Source organism: Apaloderma vittatum, unplaced genomic scaffold, assembly GCF_000703405.1.
Source record: "Apaloderma vittatum isolate BGI_N311 unplaced genomic scaffold, ASM70340v1 scaffold22495, whole genome shotgun sequence".
Taxonomy (NCBI): domain Eukaryota; kingdom Metazoa; phylum Chordata; class Aves; order Trogoniformes; family Trogonidae; genus Apaloderma; species Apaloderma vittatum.
Window position 1 is genome coordinate 4,447 of NW_009715714.1, and position 17,361 is coordinate 21,807.

General features: G+C 43.0%; 1 protein-coding gene across 1 annotated transcript in view; it reads left to right on the plus strand.

Annotated features, from left to right (window-relative positions):
• Positions 1–17,361, plus strand: part of FARSB (phenylalanyl-tRNA synthetase, beta subunit) — a gene marked incomplete at its 5' end in the record, with an annotated part of 27,221 nt that overhangs the window by 3,525 nt on the left and 6,335 nt on the right. The window contains 9 exons of the mRNA XM_009869274.1: positions 1,050–1,120; positions 2,428–2,489; positions 2,581–2,632; positions 4,083–4,144; positions 4,544–4,751; positions 5,174–5,254; positions 7,692–7,784; positions 8,676–8,793; positions 13,053–13,205. Coding sequence (XP_009867576.1) covers positions 1,050–1,120; positions 2,428–2,489; positions 2,581–2,632; positions 4,083–4,144; positions 4,544–4,751; positions 5,174–5,254; positions 7,692–7,784; positions 8,676–8,793; positions 13,053–13,205 — 900 coding nt within the window. The remainder of the gene's footprint in view (positions 1–1,049; positions 1,121–2,427; positions 2,490–2,580; positions 2,633–4,082; positions 4,145–4,543; positions 4,752–5,173; positions 5,255–7,691; positions 7,785–8,675; positions 8,794–13,052; positions 13,206–17,361) is intronic.

The window sequence follows — 17,361 nt, forward strand, 5'->3', positions numbered from 1 at the left end:
TGTAGGTCCTAACTGATCTTAACCATATCTTAAAGAGCTAACCCAAATCTTCTGAGAAGACAGCTCAAACTCTGTGGCAGGGACTGGTAAGAACTGTTCTGTAGTGAGGGCGGTGACAACCACTGTTTCAGATCCTTCTTTGTTAGGCTCATTCCACCTTTGGTGTGTTCCTTGCCTAAGCTTGGCATGTTTTCTACATTTTCTCAATTAAAAACATTAAAGCTAACGTGACAACCACGGTTTCAGATCCTGCTTTGTTGGGCTCATTCCACCTTTGGTGTGTTCCTTGCATAAGCTTGGCGCGTTGCTTACATTTTCTCAATTAAAAACATTAAAGCTAAGTTTAATACCTCTATTTTAAAGAAGAGTATTTGAGAGAAGCTTCCAGGTTAAAAGTAGTTTTTAAACAGATAACGAAATGTAAACACCTCTATTGCCTGGTTTGGGATTATCTACAAGCACTTAAGTAAGTGAAAGGTTGTATTTGCTTTGAAGCGAGCCCAGAAATACATTCCTTCTGCACAGAGGCACAGAAAAAAGGAAGGCGATACAAGATCCCTCGGTCTTCGGATCTTCAGCATGCTGATCTTCCAGTGTAGCTGTCCCCTAGTTTCTTGGGTAGGAAACCAAAACACCAAAGCCAAATGGCCTGCTCTGGGTCAAACAGAAGCAGCTATGGATGTTCATCGATCTAAACGACTTTTTATTAAAACCCATTTCATACAACATATCCCTGTGCAAGGCTGCTTTCTTAACGCGCAGCAAACATTTACCCAAAGCCAGGGGAGATGAGGTGCTCGGAAGGTGCAGAACCACTTTGCGGCCAGGAGGTGGCTGCTCTTCTGCTCGTTTGCTGCTTCAGCTGGATGCCCAGATACCTGTAGATATGTGCGTCTTTCAGTGTAAAGCATAACCCTGGTCTTTCTCCTTTCTGCTTCATAAATTTGACTATAAAAAGAGCTGCTGTTCTGGTAGGAGTTGTGGCTGTTGGTGCAGTCGAGAAAAGCAATACCATTTCTTCACGTGTTTTTTGTCTTCGCGTGTTTCAGGTGATCACACAAAAATAAGCGTAAAGACCAGAAATGTGTTTATTGAATGTACGGGCACAGATCTTACAAAGGTAAATTAATCTTTCCTGCTTTTGATGGGCTGTAATATCCTTGGTTTTCCTTTGGGTCATCTACTTCTTGGAGCCAACGTCCCATTTCCAAAGGGCAGGATAAGCTGTAGGACTGTGTGCAATTCCCTCCACACAGTTTGAGGCTTGCTCTACAGCCAGGGTTGTATTTTCACTGGATTTGGGGTTTGCTGCGTCTTTACGTTGACGCTCAGTGCTCAGTTTGCACAAGAAAAAACTGAAGTAAAAACTAGGAGCTGCTTTGTTGTCGAGCACTTTTTCTAAATCCAAAAGGCTTCGAAACGAGTAGAATTGACGAAGACTGCCTGTTTAGCCAGAAATACCCTTAGTAAAGAATCATTTTGTCTCCTGCTTAAAATTTGTGCTGAGGGAAGGAAGACGACGCTTTTTCTTCTCAGTTATCTTTTTCAGGCAGGGCTGCCATGCAAATAATTGTCAAATCGAAGTCTTTCCATATGCAAATTCTATAACTGAAAGCCGAAGCATGAAAGCCGAGCAGTTATAATTGCCTGCTCTTGAGTAGAGGTTGGGCGCTCGTTGATAGTTCCCTTAAAGCCTGTGCCTCGATGCTTAAGAGCAAAACCACTTTTAACTCGCCCTACCACCCAGTGGTGTTAACCACCCGAATAAATCTGTGCGCTGGGGAGTGGATTCTGAGCAAATTCATAAATAACAGCTGTTTGCTACTGCGTGCCTTGATAGTAAAGATAAAACCAGCGCTGTTCTGTGTACCTGGGGGACGTGATACCGTGAGGCATCAAAGAAACAACGCTGGTAGATTGAGAAGTCGACCTGCATCTGACAATTCTGTTCTCTTAAAATATTCCCTGGGAAACAAAAGGATTTGCAGCTGAGGTTATTTGATAATATATAACTGAACAGTGCACGGCCCTTCAGCCTCTACATTCACACCTGAAGTTCAGTGAAGGGACTAATTGGGATGACACCTGGGAAAACCCGGCTCCAACTGGTAATAAAGACCCTGTGTATCTTCAGAACAGAGTTTAGCAAAGATACGCAAACGCTTCAGAACCTTGAAAACCAAAGATGTCAAGTTTTTGCTTAAATGTTTCTGCAGCAGAAGAAAAGCATTTTTCAAAATCCAGTCTTGTATTCTAGACTGCTAGGATTTGGTTGTTATTAAATATAATAGAATTAGAAATAGACTTAGACTAGAACTGAGCTAAGAGAGTGTAAGACAAGCTTTTTCCCCTATATTTTTGTTATTTTGTCTACTTCAGCACAATTAGGTGACAGATCTCAATGTGATTATTATCTTTATTTTGTAGGCAAAAATTGTTCTTGATATTATAGTCACGATGTTCAGTGAATATTGTGAGAAGCCATTCAGGTGAGTATAAATCTCCGGTCAGAAAGCCGTTCCCTTTGCGCCGTGTGTAAAAAAAAAAGTTGTTACTTCTGTTTTTGTGTCTCTCTCTCAGCGTTGAAGCAGCAGAAGTAGTTTGTCCTAATGGGAAGACGCACGTCTATCCGGTAAGCACAGTGCCAGGGTGTCTCAGTGTCCTTAGGGAAAGGATTTTACCTACACAAAGTCTGTATATTAGTGAGTCAGGCGGTTTCTAGCCCCGTGAAAAAGAACTGCAGCGTCCCCTTTCCTAGGAACCTCCTTCTGAAGCTCCACTCGGTTATGATAAGGCTAAAAATGCAGTCACCCTGCCCCATAGCCTGGTGCTCCACAAAGAAGGGTGAGGTTTAAAGCGGTGAGGGGTAACCACTGCCGTGGTTTAGAGTTCCTGCAATATGAACTTTTTCAGGAACAAGTCGAGATTGCAATCAAAGGTCACAATCTGCGTCGAAAGCCTTTTAAAACCGACGCGTTCCAAATCGGGAGAAACGAGTGCAGGAAGAGGTCCTTGGGGCTGAAACCAGTGGACAACTGAAACCAGCCTCAGCATAACTCGCTTATCAGATCTGGAAGCTTTAATGCCCTTCTCTTAAAACAACCTTGAAACGCTGCACTTTTCAGTCTTGCACTTGTTAGACTCCGACGTTATAAAGGCCTCTAAGGCAGGATGGCGACTTCCAGCGCAGGTTTGTCTGCAGGCAGAGGTCTCCGCAGTGACGGAGTCTTTACTGTTTTGTTCTAGTAAGTATAAAGGAAGCAATTCCTTTTGTTTCCTGAAAGTCGCTGGAGATAAACAGAGATCTGGTTGAGCTCGTAAAATCAGATGCATCAAGCACGTACAAACTGTTTAGAGGGAAAGAATCTTATTTTTACAGGAAGTTTTTCTCGTGATATTTTAGCTTTTTATCTTTGGAAAAACCTAAGATCCTGAAGAGCTACCCAACAAACCAGAAATGTCTGTGTTAACCAAAGTAGCTTGCCTATGTAAAACAGAGCAAAAAATCCCCGGAGTTTTAGGTGCTAAGGCTTTTAAGGCTTTGTATGTCTGGAAGTTCAGAAACACCTAAGTGAAGGCATACAAAATAAGTCTCTTAATGACATCGCAAACCTTCTAAGTAAAGTATCAGCAGATATTTCTGTGCCGACACGGAAATAGAAAGTTTTCTTTCCTTTTCCTCCTAAAAGTCATTTGATCTGTCCTAGACCATGAGACCTCATGCATGAGCATTCACTGCTTTAGGGCTTTGACTTCAGGTGAACTGGGGACTGGAAACTTTGAGAAACTCTCTTACTTGCTTATATCAGAAATTATCGGAAGTTTCAATAACGGGGATTTCATGCTGCAGTCAAGCTTCTTGTTTAACTGAGAACAGCTTTTGCAGCACATACTGTATGTTTTCAAGAATCCTGTTGTTAAATCCATTAAAATATTCACCTTAGCCTAATATTCTACTCTTGTCTTCCGCGGATGTCCTTTTAGTATCGTAATTAGAAGAAGCTTAACATTACCAAGACATCAGAATTGAATCCTTTTAGGTAGGTATTGCATATGCTGAAAGGTTTTGTCTTGCTTTTTAGGAACTGGCTTACCGAAAAGAGAAGGTGAAACCTGACCTCATTAACAAGAAAATAGGAATCAGGTGGGTTATTGCAAATGAAAACATCGGGTTTACTCATAATATTAATCATGAAAAGGGTACCGGAAAACATAGATTATTGCATTGTTTTGAAAATGTTTATACGGTGTGAATTATTTATTTATTTTAATTTAGCAAAACTTCAGGGCTTCTCTTGAGTAATTAGCTCAGTTCTCTCAGACATCTAACCCTGTTTTCAAGGAAAGCGAATGATTCTTTATGGCCTCGCCCAAGTGTCACGAAGTAAACAAAAATGCCCGTCTCCAGAGTCAGGATCTGAGCTGGTTCTGGTCTGAAGATTCGGCAGCAAGGAAGGCAACGCGGTGCAAACAGCGATTACTCTAAAAAGCCAGCGGCTAGAAGGCGAGATCTATACATGACCGCTCTCTTGTCTTGTTTCAGTGAAACCCCGTCGAGCCTCGCGAAGCTGCTGACTCGGATGTGTTTGACTTCGCACGTCACGGGGAACGGGAACAGCCTGGAGATCGAAATCCCTCCCACCCGAGCGGACATTATCCATGCCTGTGATATCGTAGAAGATGCAGCAATAGCTTATGGCTATAACAACATTCAGATGACTATTCCGAAAACGTACACCATAGCTAATCAAGTAAGATTGCCCCTTCAAATAAGCGCTCTGTTGTCGGTAAATGACTAGTGCATGCCAGAAGGGCTTTGGGGAAAACAGAACCTAGGAATTAAATATTTTGACATGCTTTGCCTTGAGAAGTATTTACCACGGGTGGGATACAAACCAGATGCCCCGCTGATTTGAATAAGTCCAAGACCAGTGGTTGCTGGTCCTTGAAAAAAGACAGGGTTTAAGCAGGGAGCCCGTATTAAATCTCTAATTGGGAGATTCATTTCCTCAGGCAAGCCTAAAGGCAGCTGGCTGATGCTTTTGGAAATTTTAAGCCCAAGCATGGTACCTCCCTAGTGAATCCACCGTAATGTAACAGCAGAATCACCTCGGGAAAGAAGAGAAAAGTGGGTTGAGGTGGCAGCTGAAAAGTTTTTTTTGTTTCCTTTTAGCTCCCGCTCAACAAGCTCACAGAACTCCTGAGACTGGACTTGGCAGCTGCCGGATTCACCGAAGCACTCACTTTCGCCCTGGTATATATTGATTTCGTATATTTTCATAGTTGCGGGTTGGAACGGCGAGGCAGCCAAAACTGCGGAAGATGGTCTGAGGATATGTTGTAGAAACGCCCCAGTATTTTTCTGTTACTGTTTTGGCAGATGGCTGTTAGCTAGCGCTTGGGAATAATGTTTTGTGAGTTTGTAGGTCAGAGAAGTGTAACAAGTCCCTGTTAATGTGGCGTGTGGGTCTAAGCACAGAGGCGAAAATAGCTGCTGAAGCGCGGGTTTTAGCGTGCCTCAGCAGGATGAAGTTGTAAGAAAGCAAGGCTCTCCTGAGACCGGCCTAATTTCTAATGCAGAAATTTTGCAGCAGGATTTTTTCGCTGAAAGAAAAGGTTCAGGAGGAAACACCACCTTTGGCACAGCCACTTGCTTGTGCCTTTTTGCCATAGCCGTGAACTGGATCTACTATTTAAAAAAATTTAAAAAAAAAAAGTTAAGTACACAGCCCTACCCTCCAAATGTGTCGGGTAACTGTCTGTGTGTGGAGACTGGCAGAGTGAGCTAGTGAAAATACAGTATACATTTTAGAAAATCCTTTCTTTTGCAAGATCTGCTCAAAACCTCTGCCTTAAAATGCAATTTGTAGACATTTTAACACATGGGGAGCTACTGTCACATGCTCTGTTAAAATATCTGTGGAACTTCTCAACCTTTTCCTGAACTAGTGAGTTCTAACTCACTAGGTGGCCAGAACTGTGTATATATCTATCTATCTATACATATCCCTGAAAGTACACAACCTTTTAAGAGATAGTTACCTGATCACCGATTACTTTTTGATAATTTACTCCCAAGATTTTACAACAAAACGGTGCAGGCTCCTAAAACACTTCCACGCCTTTGAAAAGTTCAAGTGTTACAACCAAAGCTGGCAATCCGAACGGACCGAAGAAAATTTTAACACCTTCAGATTTTATGCAGCTTCAAAAGCAAACTTTGGACATTCTAATGTCTGAAAAATATATTTCAGTTGTAATATTTTGTTAGTAACTCATCTAAATAACCAGGGCAATAACTAGTATTACTTCCTGCAGCGCTAGTATTTGACAAAGATATTCTGACAACCTGTGGTAATACTGTTTTGGGGCAGTGATACGTATCATATGGTCAGGCCTTCAGAGAGTTTCTTTAGTCATAAATAGATACAGTTCTTTTTTTTCAGCACCAGATAGGTAAAATGCTGAAAGATATTATATATATTACACTGCTGAGGACCCTTGTGGAGTGCAGCAGCGGAATTTTTGAAGATCACACAGTGCATCACGTTACATATTTGCATTTCTGCTGTGTCACCAACCCTTTGCGAGGCCTGTGACGGGGACAGACACCATTTATGCTGCACCATCCTGTGGTTCAGGGTTATGTGGCAACCGCTGCGTGTGTACTTGTGCACACAATCTCTTTCTCGGTTTGAGCCCCAAATTTTATTTGTACGCAAGAACGCTGCTTTCTCCGAGGAGCTGCAGTTTAGCCAAAATGCATTTAGTTAAATCACAGCAACAGACTGTGCACTAGGTACACGTCTGAAAAGCGTTTAATGCAGTTCTCCTCCTAAGAGCAGCGTTCATTTAGACTGTATTTTTTTTTTATTCAATAATCCACTTTTCAGGTGGCGTCATCTACTCATTTTCCTCACATCTGGTCTGTCACACTGCCAGGAGTACCTCTGGGAGACTGCAGCATGGTGACAAATCCTCAGTGACATGCCTGGTCTGCGATTGGTTTCTTTAACACATTAATAAAACCTGGAAATCTGTAGTGCTGCACGTACACAGACGTCATCGTGTGCACTGCTTTGCTGAGCCGCTTAACAATACACCTTGAGAACAAGGGCTGTAGAAAGAGTCCAGCACTAAAACAAAGGAAACCAACAACAGCGAGCTCTGAGAATCCTTACCCAGCTCTGAAAATCGGAGGCTGGGCCACCGGACCTCTTGTTCACAGACAGCATTTGACTTTCTCTGTGTAGCCCCCACGGGGTTGTTCCCATTGTGAGAAAGCTCCGAGCACCAGTGCTATTTCCAGAATAAAAATACTGAGCCCACTGCAAGTCAGGGCGCAGGATCCTCAGGTTCTAAAACAGCAATCTATGCCTTTTTTTTTTCTTTTCCATTTTTTTTCTTTTCCTATTTTTTTCTTTTCCATTTTTTTTCTTTTCTTTTCCTTTTTTTTTCCTTTTCCTTTTTTTTTCCTTTTCATTTTTTTCTTTGTTTCGGTTCTTAATTAACATTTAAGACTGAGAAGGCAAACAGCTTTATCTACAAGACTGGGGCTTAATTTTTTATATTCTGAGGGGCAGTTGCACATGGGAGCATTGTTTATTCTCCAGATCAGATTTCACCCCGGCTCACTGTCCCTTTTAACTAATTGACCTCTGTGGGGTTTTTTTTTTGCCTCTCCCTCTCAGTGTTCTCAAGAAGACATCGCGGATAAACTCGGCGTGGATATCTCTGCAACGAAAGCCGTGCGCATAGCAAACCCCAAAACTGCAGAATTCCAGGTGAGAGAACTGGGGTCAGATTTTCAGAGCGATGGCGTCACAGATTCTGTATTTACGGAGGAGACAAGTGAACCAACAGGGAAGAAAACTGATGGAGCTGCTTTTCCTGCGTTAAAGAGGCTGTGCCTGTTTCAGTGCTAAGCCTGCTAGCGTCATCTGCTGCTGCTCCTTCACTAAGAAATACCTTATTGGGTGTGAAATACTATCAGCTTGTCAATAAAATAAAATGCCCTGCTCGGTATGACAGCACGTGGCAATACTGAGCCATTTTATTACAGAAAATCCCAGATGGTTGATCAACTCCCGCAGTTCGAAAAGCCGTTCTGTTCAAATGGAGCTACCAGACCCAAAGTTCCTGAGCTCTGGAGAGAAAACGTTTTTTGGGTTTTTTTTAAATTTTTAATAGTGTATTGCTTAAAGTATTTAAATACTCATTCCTAGATTATTCAGTCTTTGCCACAGCAGAGAGTGAGAGCTCAGCAATTCTGAAAATACCTAAAAGCGTATCCTCCATCACTGATTAACATCAGGAGGTATCAAAATAATATTTCAGTTAGCACTTCATATTCCCAAATAGCACTTACTGTTTGCCCTTTGCATAAGTGGTATTAAACCTGTGGGGATTTTTTTGCCCTTCTTTCGGTGTTGTTTTTCTACTCTGCATCTGTGAAACGACGCCCATTTTTAAGCTCACGGGAAACACAGAAGGAAGGTGCAGAGAACATCCATTTCCAAGTTTAATAACTCTGAAGCAAAGATGCTTGAACATAAGCACAGCACTTGCACCTGACTAATTTTAAACTCTTGTCACAAATGAGAAAAATTAAAATTAAAAATGTAAGGAAGGGAACATGAGCTGTTTCACTTGCAGAATCCGTGTTTGTCCTGCAGGTGGCACGTACAACCCTCCTTCCTGGGCTCCTGAAAACCATCGCTGCCAACCGAAAGATGCCCCTGCCTCTCAAACTCTTTGAGATTTCTGACATTGTAGTGAAAGATCCTAATACAGGTAAGGGAAGGATCTTCAGAATCTTTCATAATGGAAATCTGTTGACATTCCGAATGGCATTACTACCTACATCTGTATTTCTTTTGTCAGAAAGTTGTTACATACTACAATGATTCTTTATTTCCCTTGTGCATCAGGTGAGAGATTGCCACAATAGACTAGATTTTAGAGTGATTTTAAATGCCCTCCCAAAAGTGCACGTAGGTGTGCTGCAAATAGTTTCAGGCATCTACACACCCCTTAAAATCTGTCAGGAACACTGCCAGGATAAACGTGAGGCGATTTGTCACCGAAAAAGGACCTGCTCCGGGTCGCTGACATCGATGCACCCATTCTTACTTGCTCTTAATCTAGGGTTCCTGGCATGTAACCCGTGAGAGAAAAGTACTTCCCATGAGGGAAAACTGCTACAGGACTGTTTGTCTTTGTTCTCCAAAATTACCTTCTGCAAAACCGACAACCAATACAGAGACCGCGATCAGTAGCACAGATATGGGGTAAAGAACAGAGCGAGGCTGTAGGAATAGATTAAAAAAAAGCTCGGCAGTATAAAATTTCCCCTCTCATCTACAACAAGATTTTCCTTTCCACCTCATCCAACAACGCGAAGGAAGCGTGACTGCCTTTGAGTTGTCCTGTAACCTTAATTGTTTTGCGTGAAGCGGCCCAAGCAGTTCGTTCCCTTTTCAAAAGCTTCCCTGAAATCCCTCCTGTGTTTTGGGGCCTCTTTGCGCTGATTTCACTCTGCAGGATCAAAATTTCAAATTATCTTTCTTATCTGGAAAAAGCGCAGAGTAAAACGAACTATAAACATTTATTTTTAAACGTTAAAAATGTGTCTAAAATACACTGATTCATTTCTTTCTGTATAGCATATTGGGGAGAAGGAGCGTAGAAGGTACAACTTTTGGGAAGTGCATGTACACGGAGTTACAACTCCGAAGTTTTGCCTCTCTGAAAAAGGCTGACATCACTTCAAATTCGGCAGCAGAAATGGTTCTGTTATTCCATTATCTGGTTTCAGATTTTAGTGGTTGTGTCTGAAGGTATCTGGGCTCTGCAAAACAAAGGTTTATATAAGGCATAAACAAAATGGCAAGTAAATTGCTTTGGTGATGAATTTAATTTGTAGATTACTTTTAAAAAAAAAAAAAAAGCCTTGCTGAGCAAAATTACCCATTTTAGCAAACCGCATAGCCTTTTTTTTTTTTAAATTATTAAATGCAGACAGTTTGGTGGTGCAGCTCGTTCCTCGTGGGGCGTGCAGTTAGAAAACAAGCCCGTGCTACAGCTGGCAGAACCGCGTCAGCGAGAGCAGGGCTGTTTCTCTTGGATTAAGCAGCTCATTCAGTCTGGCTTTATAAAATTTGCAAGTTCGATTCTACTTTTATTTCGTGCGTAGCTCTCGAAAGCTTTCGATGCAGACTCCTGGGGCAGGAGCTCTGCACGCTGTGCCCTCGGGCAGCCCTCTCGTGGGCCGAGCGCTCGCAGGCTCTGAACGGTGTCTGAGATTGGCTTTCAGGTTGTGTTTAGAATAACTACTGTCTTTCCCAAATTCATTTCCAAAGAAAAAGAAATCAAAGTTGCCCAATGAGCAGTTTGCAAGGGGAGAAAGCAAGAACTGGTAACTCTGCAACCGCTGAACAACCTGGGGTTGTCCCCTCACATATGGAATGAGATTTCCTGCAGAACGCTTATGTCATCAGACTGACTAATTTAATTTTATTATTTCATGATTTCGGCATGCAGAATTGCCAATTAATAATTTAAAAAGCCTGGGTCAAAGGAGTACTGATACTAACTGTATGTGAAATGGCATCCTGCAGTCATTCATGTGTGAACGGACCCAGCTCTTTGAAACGCGCTGGGTTTTAATAAAATACCTTCTGCCAAGGTGAACTGACCGTGCTTCTCTCCAGACGGATCTGGCAGGAAGGTTTGACGTCCTAAATGAGCAAAACGTGCGCCAGATTTAGTTCTGGTAAATGGAACCGAATGGGAGCAGAGACGTTTCTGCTCGAGGCGGGAGGAAATGCGCCGGTTTGGAATACGTTTGCGTGGCGAGCTCCTAACACCAGAGAGTCACTCCTGGGAGGACAGTTAGATGAGTTCATCCCAAAAATCACCGCTTCCTATCACCAGTCCTAACAGAAAATACCCTTTTTCTCTCCTTTCACCACAAGGAAAGAAATTAATCCATTAAAAAAAAATCACCTCCGACTGGTGATGGCAGAGAACACGCGTTTAGCACGATTTACATCATTTGTGAGCGCGGCTGCCGCCGTACTTCGAAGCGGTTTTCCAAACCGTTCAGTGCGGAAAATAGGGATTTTTGTGAGGCAGAGAGATGAGTTTAAACGAGCAGGTGCCCCCCTCTCCGCTGGCCAAGTCGTTTTCCCGAAGCATCTCTAATTTTGGGTACTGCACAGCGCTGCTTTATCTGCCCGGCAGATTCCCCAGCAGCTGCCCATCCTCGGGATTGTTTTTCAGCAGCATCCCTGGGAAGGCCTTTGAAGTCTCAGAAATATATATATGTGGGTAATTTAGGTTGACGGACTTGGCAGGCTCATTTAAAAAAAAAAAAAAAGAAATGTTTCATGGCATGACACAAGAGATCTCTTAAGTGAGTTATAAGGAACCGAAGCATTTCTAACAGCCGCCAGCTTTTGCCTGCAGTTCGCAGAGCTTGCTTTTCTTTTTCTTCCCATCGCCTGTAGCGAAGGAACTTCTCGTGTTGCAGCAGAACTCGGTAAAGGAGTACGTTTTATAACACACGGATTTTTATAACCAAGGATTTCTACGACTGAAAACCTGAGGTATAAAAATTTTTGAGTGTGCTTTATTTCGCACTCATCACAGTAGCGATATGAAGACACCGCTGGCTATCTGAACAATAATGAAGTTAAAATTCAGACTAATGAAATTAAATTCAGGTGGTTGTTACAAATTCTGCTAGGGTAAAACGGCTTGCAGGAAAAAAGTAAAAATAAAAGGAAATCATTCTACCGAACATCCAGCCCAAAGCCCACGTGGTCTTAGGGAAGGGCCAAAACATTTCTTCTCTTCTGCTGCTCAGTGCGACATGAAGATAAGTTATCCACCCCTCGTGACTAATTGCTGATTGATATCTTAGAGCTGGGAAACGGAGACACGATGGGGCCGAGGAGCCAGCGTGCTCAGAGCAGAAATCTGATGTCACATTTACTGATATTTTCTCTGTAGCCTTTGCTTCTCCACGTTGCCATTTTAACTTCAGGACTGGGGACTCCAGCATTATTTAACACCGCAGGTTATTGTCAGGGCACGACATAAAGATCCCGAGTGACAGAACAGAGTAAGTTCAGCTCGCCGTGACTGATGAGAGAACCTGCAGCTCTGTCGCCAAGAAGTTTTGAAGGACTTTTTGGCTCATAAAGAAAAGCTTTCATTCACCTTTTGTGCAGGCTCTTGCTCCTGCATTCGGCAGCCCTTTTTCACCCACGTTATTTCTGGCCACTTGGTAAATGCTTCCCTGTTTAGTTTTCGATAAATTTTTCACTGCTAAATGGTTAGTTGGAGCAAATAAACGAGATGTAAATTTAATTTTAAAATAATATCTAATTCCCTACGTGATAGATATTAACAGTTCAGGAAAGGCTCAAGGAGTGCTAAAGTTTTTGGCTTGTATTTAAGCTCACAAGTCCTCACCAAGGAGTTTTTGATGAAATCAGTAAGACAGCAAAACCTAGAGCAGGGAGAAGGCAGGGTTTTGACTTAAGGAACTTTCCCGAGTGGGAGACGCTCGTTGAGTTGGGCAGTTCAGCTCGTTTTTCGTTGTCACTTGGTTGTGGCAATGTCCAAGATGATGATGAAAAGCATCAGCTGCTATTCAGAAGGCTGGGTTCTAAAAATATTTAGTTTTCCCACCAGCATCGCATGTTTCTTCGTCCTTACTGAATAGCTGCACTTGGGCGAGTCTGTTTTTTCTGGGTACCTGTCACTGAATAGAAGATACTTCTGTGTTACAACCCTGTTTCCTGCTGGAGGCCCAGGAAACTTGAAATCTTTCTTCACATTTCTGACTGTGAGATTTCTGGGGGTTAAAGCAATCTCGTTATTTCCTCAGATGATTCAGCAAGTGTGTCAGAGAAGCCACTTTGCCTCCTCGTTTCTCCTTTCAGCCCAGGTGCCTCGCAGTACAGCAGAAGAAATCCGATGCGAAAGGCAAGGTTGAAAGTGTGATAGAGCATCCCAGCTAACATCACTGTTTCCTTCTCCAGATGTCGGTGCAAGAAACTACAGGCATTTCTGTGCCGTTTATTACAACAAGAGCCCGGGGTTCGAGATTATCCACGGTTTGCTGGACAGGGTCATGCAGCTTCTCCAGGTACCACCCGACGAAGAGAAGGGCTACACGATCAAGGCGACTGAAGGTAAGAAGGACAGAGCTGCCGTGTCCAGCAGAGGTTGTCCTGGAGCTCAGGCGTTCCCTGATAGCCTGAGGTGAATTTTTGGTTGTCCCCAGCCACAGGCACTTAAGGATTAACGTTATAATATATTCTCTCGTATCACAGTGTGACAAAACAATAGTAAAAAGGCATTAGTGGCATTCACTGACTGTAAAATGGGATTGCTGTTTTCCTGTGAGTAGTTTTATACCAATTGCAAGTTGACAGCTTTTTAGAGAGACTCCCAGCAAAGCGTATGCCCTGAGCTCCACAGGCGCCTACAGTGAATTAACCCGCCAGTCGCAGGGGTGGGTGGGCACGCCCTGAATTGATAAATATGCCACTGTAGTCTCCTTGGCTAACAGTGCCTGGAAAAAGACACAAATTCTCACACCTCATCTTTTAGTTTATGGCTTGACAGCTTGTATTCACGAGTACCTTTTCTGTCCATATTCCTGTGAAGATATAAGTCCATATCTTGTATTCAAAGACCTGGCATCTTTGAGACCAAAGCTGCTGCTTGGACCAGGAGTTGTGTAACAGCCTTCTTCCTTCTCCAGGCAGGGCGAACTGCCCATGAATTAAAAATAACATCCTTAAGTGCAAAAATCTGCTCTGTGTGTGTGCACACGCATGTAAGAGAGCGAGCAAGCGAGCTGACCCCATTCCTTCATCAAGAGTCACAGGTTGGTGCGAGAGAGCAGGCAGCAGCACCAGATCTGTTCTGCTGCCTTAAAGAACGGCATAAATAAATGCAGTGGTGCTTTAATGCACATTGGTGTCACGTATATTGACACTTTTCCTCCTGTTTGCTTGGGTTTTGTTTGTTTCATTGTTTTTAGGCTTTTTTTTTGGCAAAGTGCTATTTTGCTCAGTGGTATTTAGACCAGACATTCAAAGATTCGTTTGGATTAAGGGGATTCCCAGCTTGACAAGAGGAGCAATTAAACAGCGGTACTTCTCCTTTTAATTCTACCAAGCACAGAACAGGTAATAGCAAAGCTACTTATTTTAAGGAAGACAAGGTTAGAAGCACCTCTGGGAGTTGCATCCTCACTGAAGTCAAACCCAACTGCTCGATTCCTTTCCAAAACTCTCCTCTCGCTCATTTTTTCAATAGACCTATCACGATTTCTGCTTCAGTACCAAAAGCATTTGCAGGAGGTTTATATTACGTGCTGTAGCATTCGATGATGTAAGGGCTGGCTTCGAGAAGCTGCAAGAGACAACCTCAAAAAGTAATCCTCGCAGCAAAGAAGTTATTTCTAGATCCTGGTGCCGTTCAGTATTCCTGACGCTGCAGGATTCCTAACGCCCACGTGAAATCCCCGCGTTCCCAGGCCGTCGCTCTGCAACGCGTTCAGCGTGAAGGATGGATTACACCTCGTCACGTGCAATATAGTACAGGCAGTTTGTGGCTTTTTGCTACAGAAAAAAAGTGCCTCCTACTTTCTGTTTCGCCAGCGATTCAGAAACTCTCCTGGGACGGCACGTGGGCTCCCTGCAGCTCTCCTGACATGGGAATTTCACCTTGGCGCCCATGCAGATGGCTCATACTCTAATGCCATCGTGAGTGCGGTGTCACTGCACCAACCCTTTGTTGTTGCTGTTGTTTGGGGGCGTTTTTTAATTTGCTTTGCCATCTCAATTAAGCATGTGTGAGGGAGAAAGCATCAGCAGATTATGATAAAGGTCAATTGCTGAGTGAAAAAAAAAGTAAAATATCCTGTAACAAGAGACTGCAGGACAGTGAAATAATGCAGAAGAACAGCGCAAGCTACTTCAGAGGTTTTAAATCCCTGGATTTCTAGATGCATCGTTGCAGAGCACGCTTTTTTGATTGCCTGCACCAAATTAAAAGTGAGAAATAGGTTTATCCCACAGCTCGGGTTTGGAAAGAGCCCAGATACCTTCTCTGTGTGTGATCTTACACAAAACCTGGCAGTAGTAGCAACACCGTGAAGGCAGAGGTTTAGTCCTGTTGGTTTCATTCCTCATACAACTGATTAAAATAGTTCCAGTAATTACTGGAAAACAACACAGGGGGGAAAAATAGTTGGTTTAAATGAGCAATGAACGGAGACATATTTGCTCTTTTCCAAACTCATTTTGGAAAAAGCAATGCCTGCACTATGGTCCTCTTTGGTCCATATGTGCAAATCACGGTTATTTAAGCTCCTTCTGTCCCCCGACACCTAAGTGCCCCGCGACGCGACCTCAGGGTCAGCGCCTCTTTGCCTTTATAGCAACACCTGTGGAAAAGAAAGAAGTACAGATGCTAGAAAATATGGGTGAAATTGTGATGTTCCCCTGGCCTTTGCACCACACTTGGGTGTAATCTGAGCCAGGCAGTAAATGGAGAGAAGGTGTTTAGAGCAGCCTTAAGGAAGAGAGGGGTTGGAGTGACAGAATTCAAGGATTTCAAATGTCCATTTGGTACCTGCTGCTTTTCAGTTTCTTAAATTTACTACTGGTACAATTAATTTTTTTTCCTATTGCCACTAAATACGCACAATTAGAAAGTTGTAAGACAGAACTGGAATGCCACCCCTTGTTTTAAAATGCACAGAACGGACTCTGATGCATTAGTGAATCCTACCGCTAAGTAAACAGAATTTCATTTTTTAGACAAGAAAAATGCGGGTAGAAAGAGCCAAGAAATTTGGTCATAGATCATCCAGTAATTTAATAAAATTATTTTGGGGGTTCACTTTCATTGGTTTCACTTCCCTTGAATTGAAAGCTGGAGGCATTGTGGTAATTACATTAGCAGGCATTCTTAATTTCAGGTTTTAATCTCTGCAGAAACGGGTACGTTTCCTACAGCAATTCTGGTCATCCTGTGCTTTTGGATGACGATCTGAGATGACTTTTTTTTCCTCCAAAAGTCGGGACCACAATCACAGGAGGTGATTTGGGTCTGTAGTAAAGTCTTACTTAGACTAAAAAGCCTAAAAGCAGGCTCAGGAAATACTGACAGGGAATTCTGTATCAAAGCCTTTTTTTTTTTTTTAAAGTAAATGTTCAGGAAATTCATTCTTTTAGGCTAATCAATGGCTCAGTAAAGCTGGGAAGCCTGTTTGCGTTCAACATAAATGCATACTTAAATGCAGGCTAAGTCTTGCTTCCTGCAGTAATTGACAGTTGTCTTTCCAAAAAAAAAAAAAAAATTAGGGAGAAAATGCACTCCCTTCTTTTACTGCCCTTATTTAATTAAGTGAGAGGTGTGGCAGAGTGTAGAAAATTTTAATTCCACAGTAAATCAGAGTAATGGCTTCTCATTTGGTGAGGTTTAGCTGTGAAATTAGAGGTGTAATAGTTATCTCCGTAACTAAGAGCATCAATAAACATTTGCTTTTATAAGAATAATTACACAACAAACAACCCGAGAAGAAGATTCAGCCCGTGAACCTCAACTGGCAAGACGAGAGAGAGGCGGGAAGCCTGGGACTAACGCCTGCGTTCGCGCAGGGACTGGACAGTAGCGCCCGTGCTGACCTTGGCGTTATTAATACCGGTTTTATTTTGCTCTTAAGGGCAATCCTGGCCTCTCGGTTGCCTGTCTGGGTCAGTCATTGACTGAGGGAAGCGTGCCAATTTGACTGCAAAGCCTCCAAGGGCCGTTTGTGACGTCCTAGGAGGCCTCAGTCAATTCTCAGCCCGTTGAGCTGGCGTTCAGACACACTTGGTAGGTGCAGCTGCGTCCTTGTGTTTATAGTCCTTCCAGTGACAAGCTGGGCAGACCATCACATTTGTTTGGCAACATCTGTTTTCATGAAAAGACATCAGCTGGAAACTGTGTTCAAGCCCTCTGAGTTTCACAGTTGCCAATTCCCAGACCTTTTTTTTTCTTTTTCCCTTAGCCAGGATCGCTCAGTCACCCACCTGGGGATGCTGGCACCACTTGAACATTTTTCTAGCACCGCAGAATTCCCAGCCTTGTTACCAGAAGTTAAGAGCAGCAGCCGAGATACTTGCTTTGAGAATTGCACCATCAGGCCAGTGCCTAAAGCTTCCAGCAGCTCCTCCTAGTCTTGGTAGGTGTAAGCAGTCCTGTTCTTCAGCAGGCTGGAAGACACCTTATTGCATTCAGTAATACTGTCTGTTCCCCCCAGATGAAAAAAGTACTTTAGGCATTCCT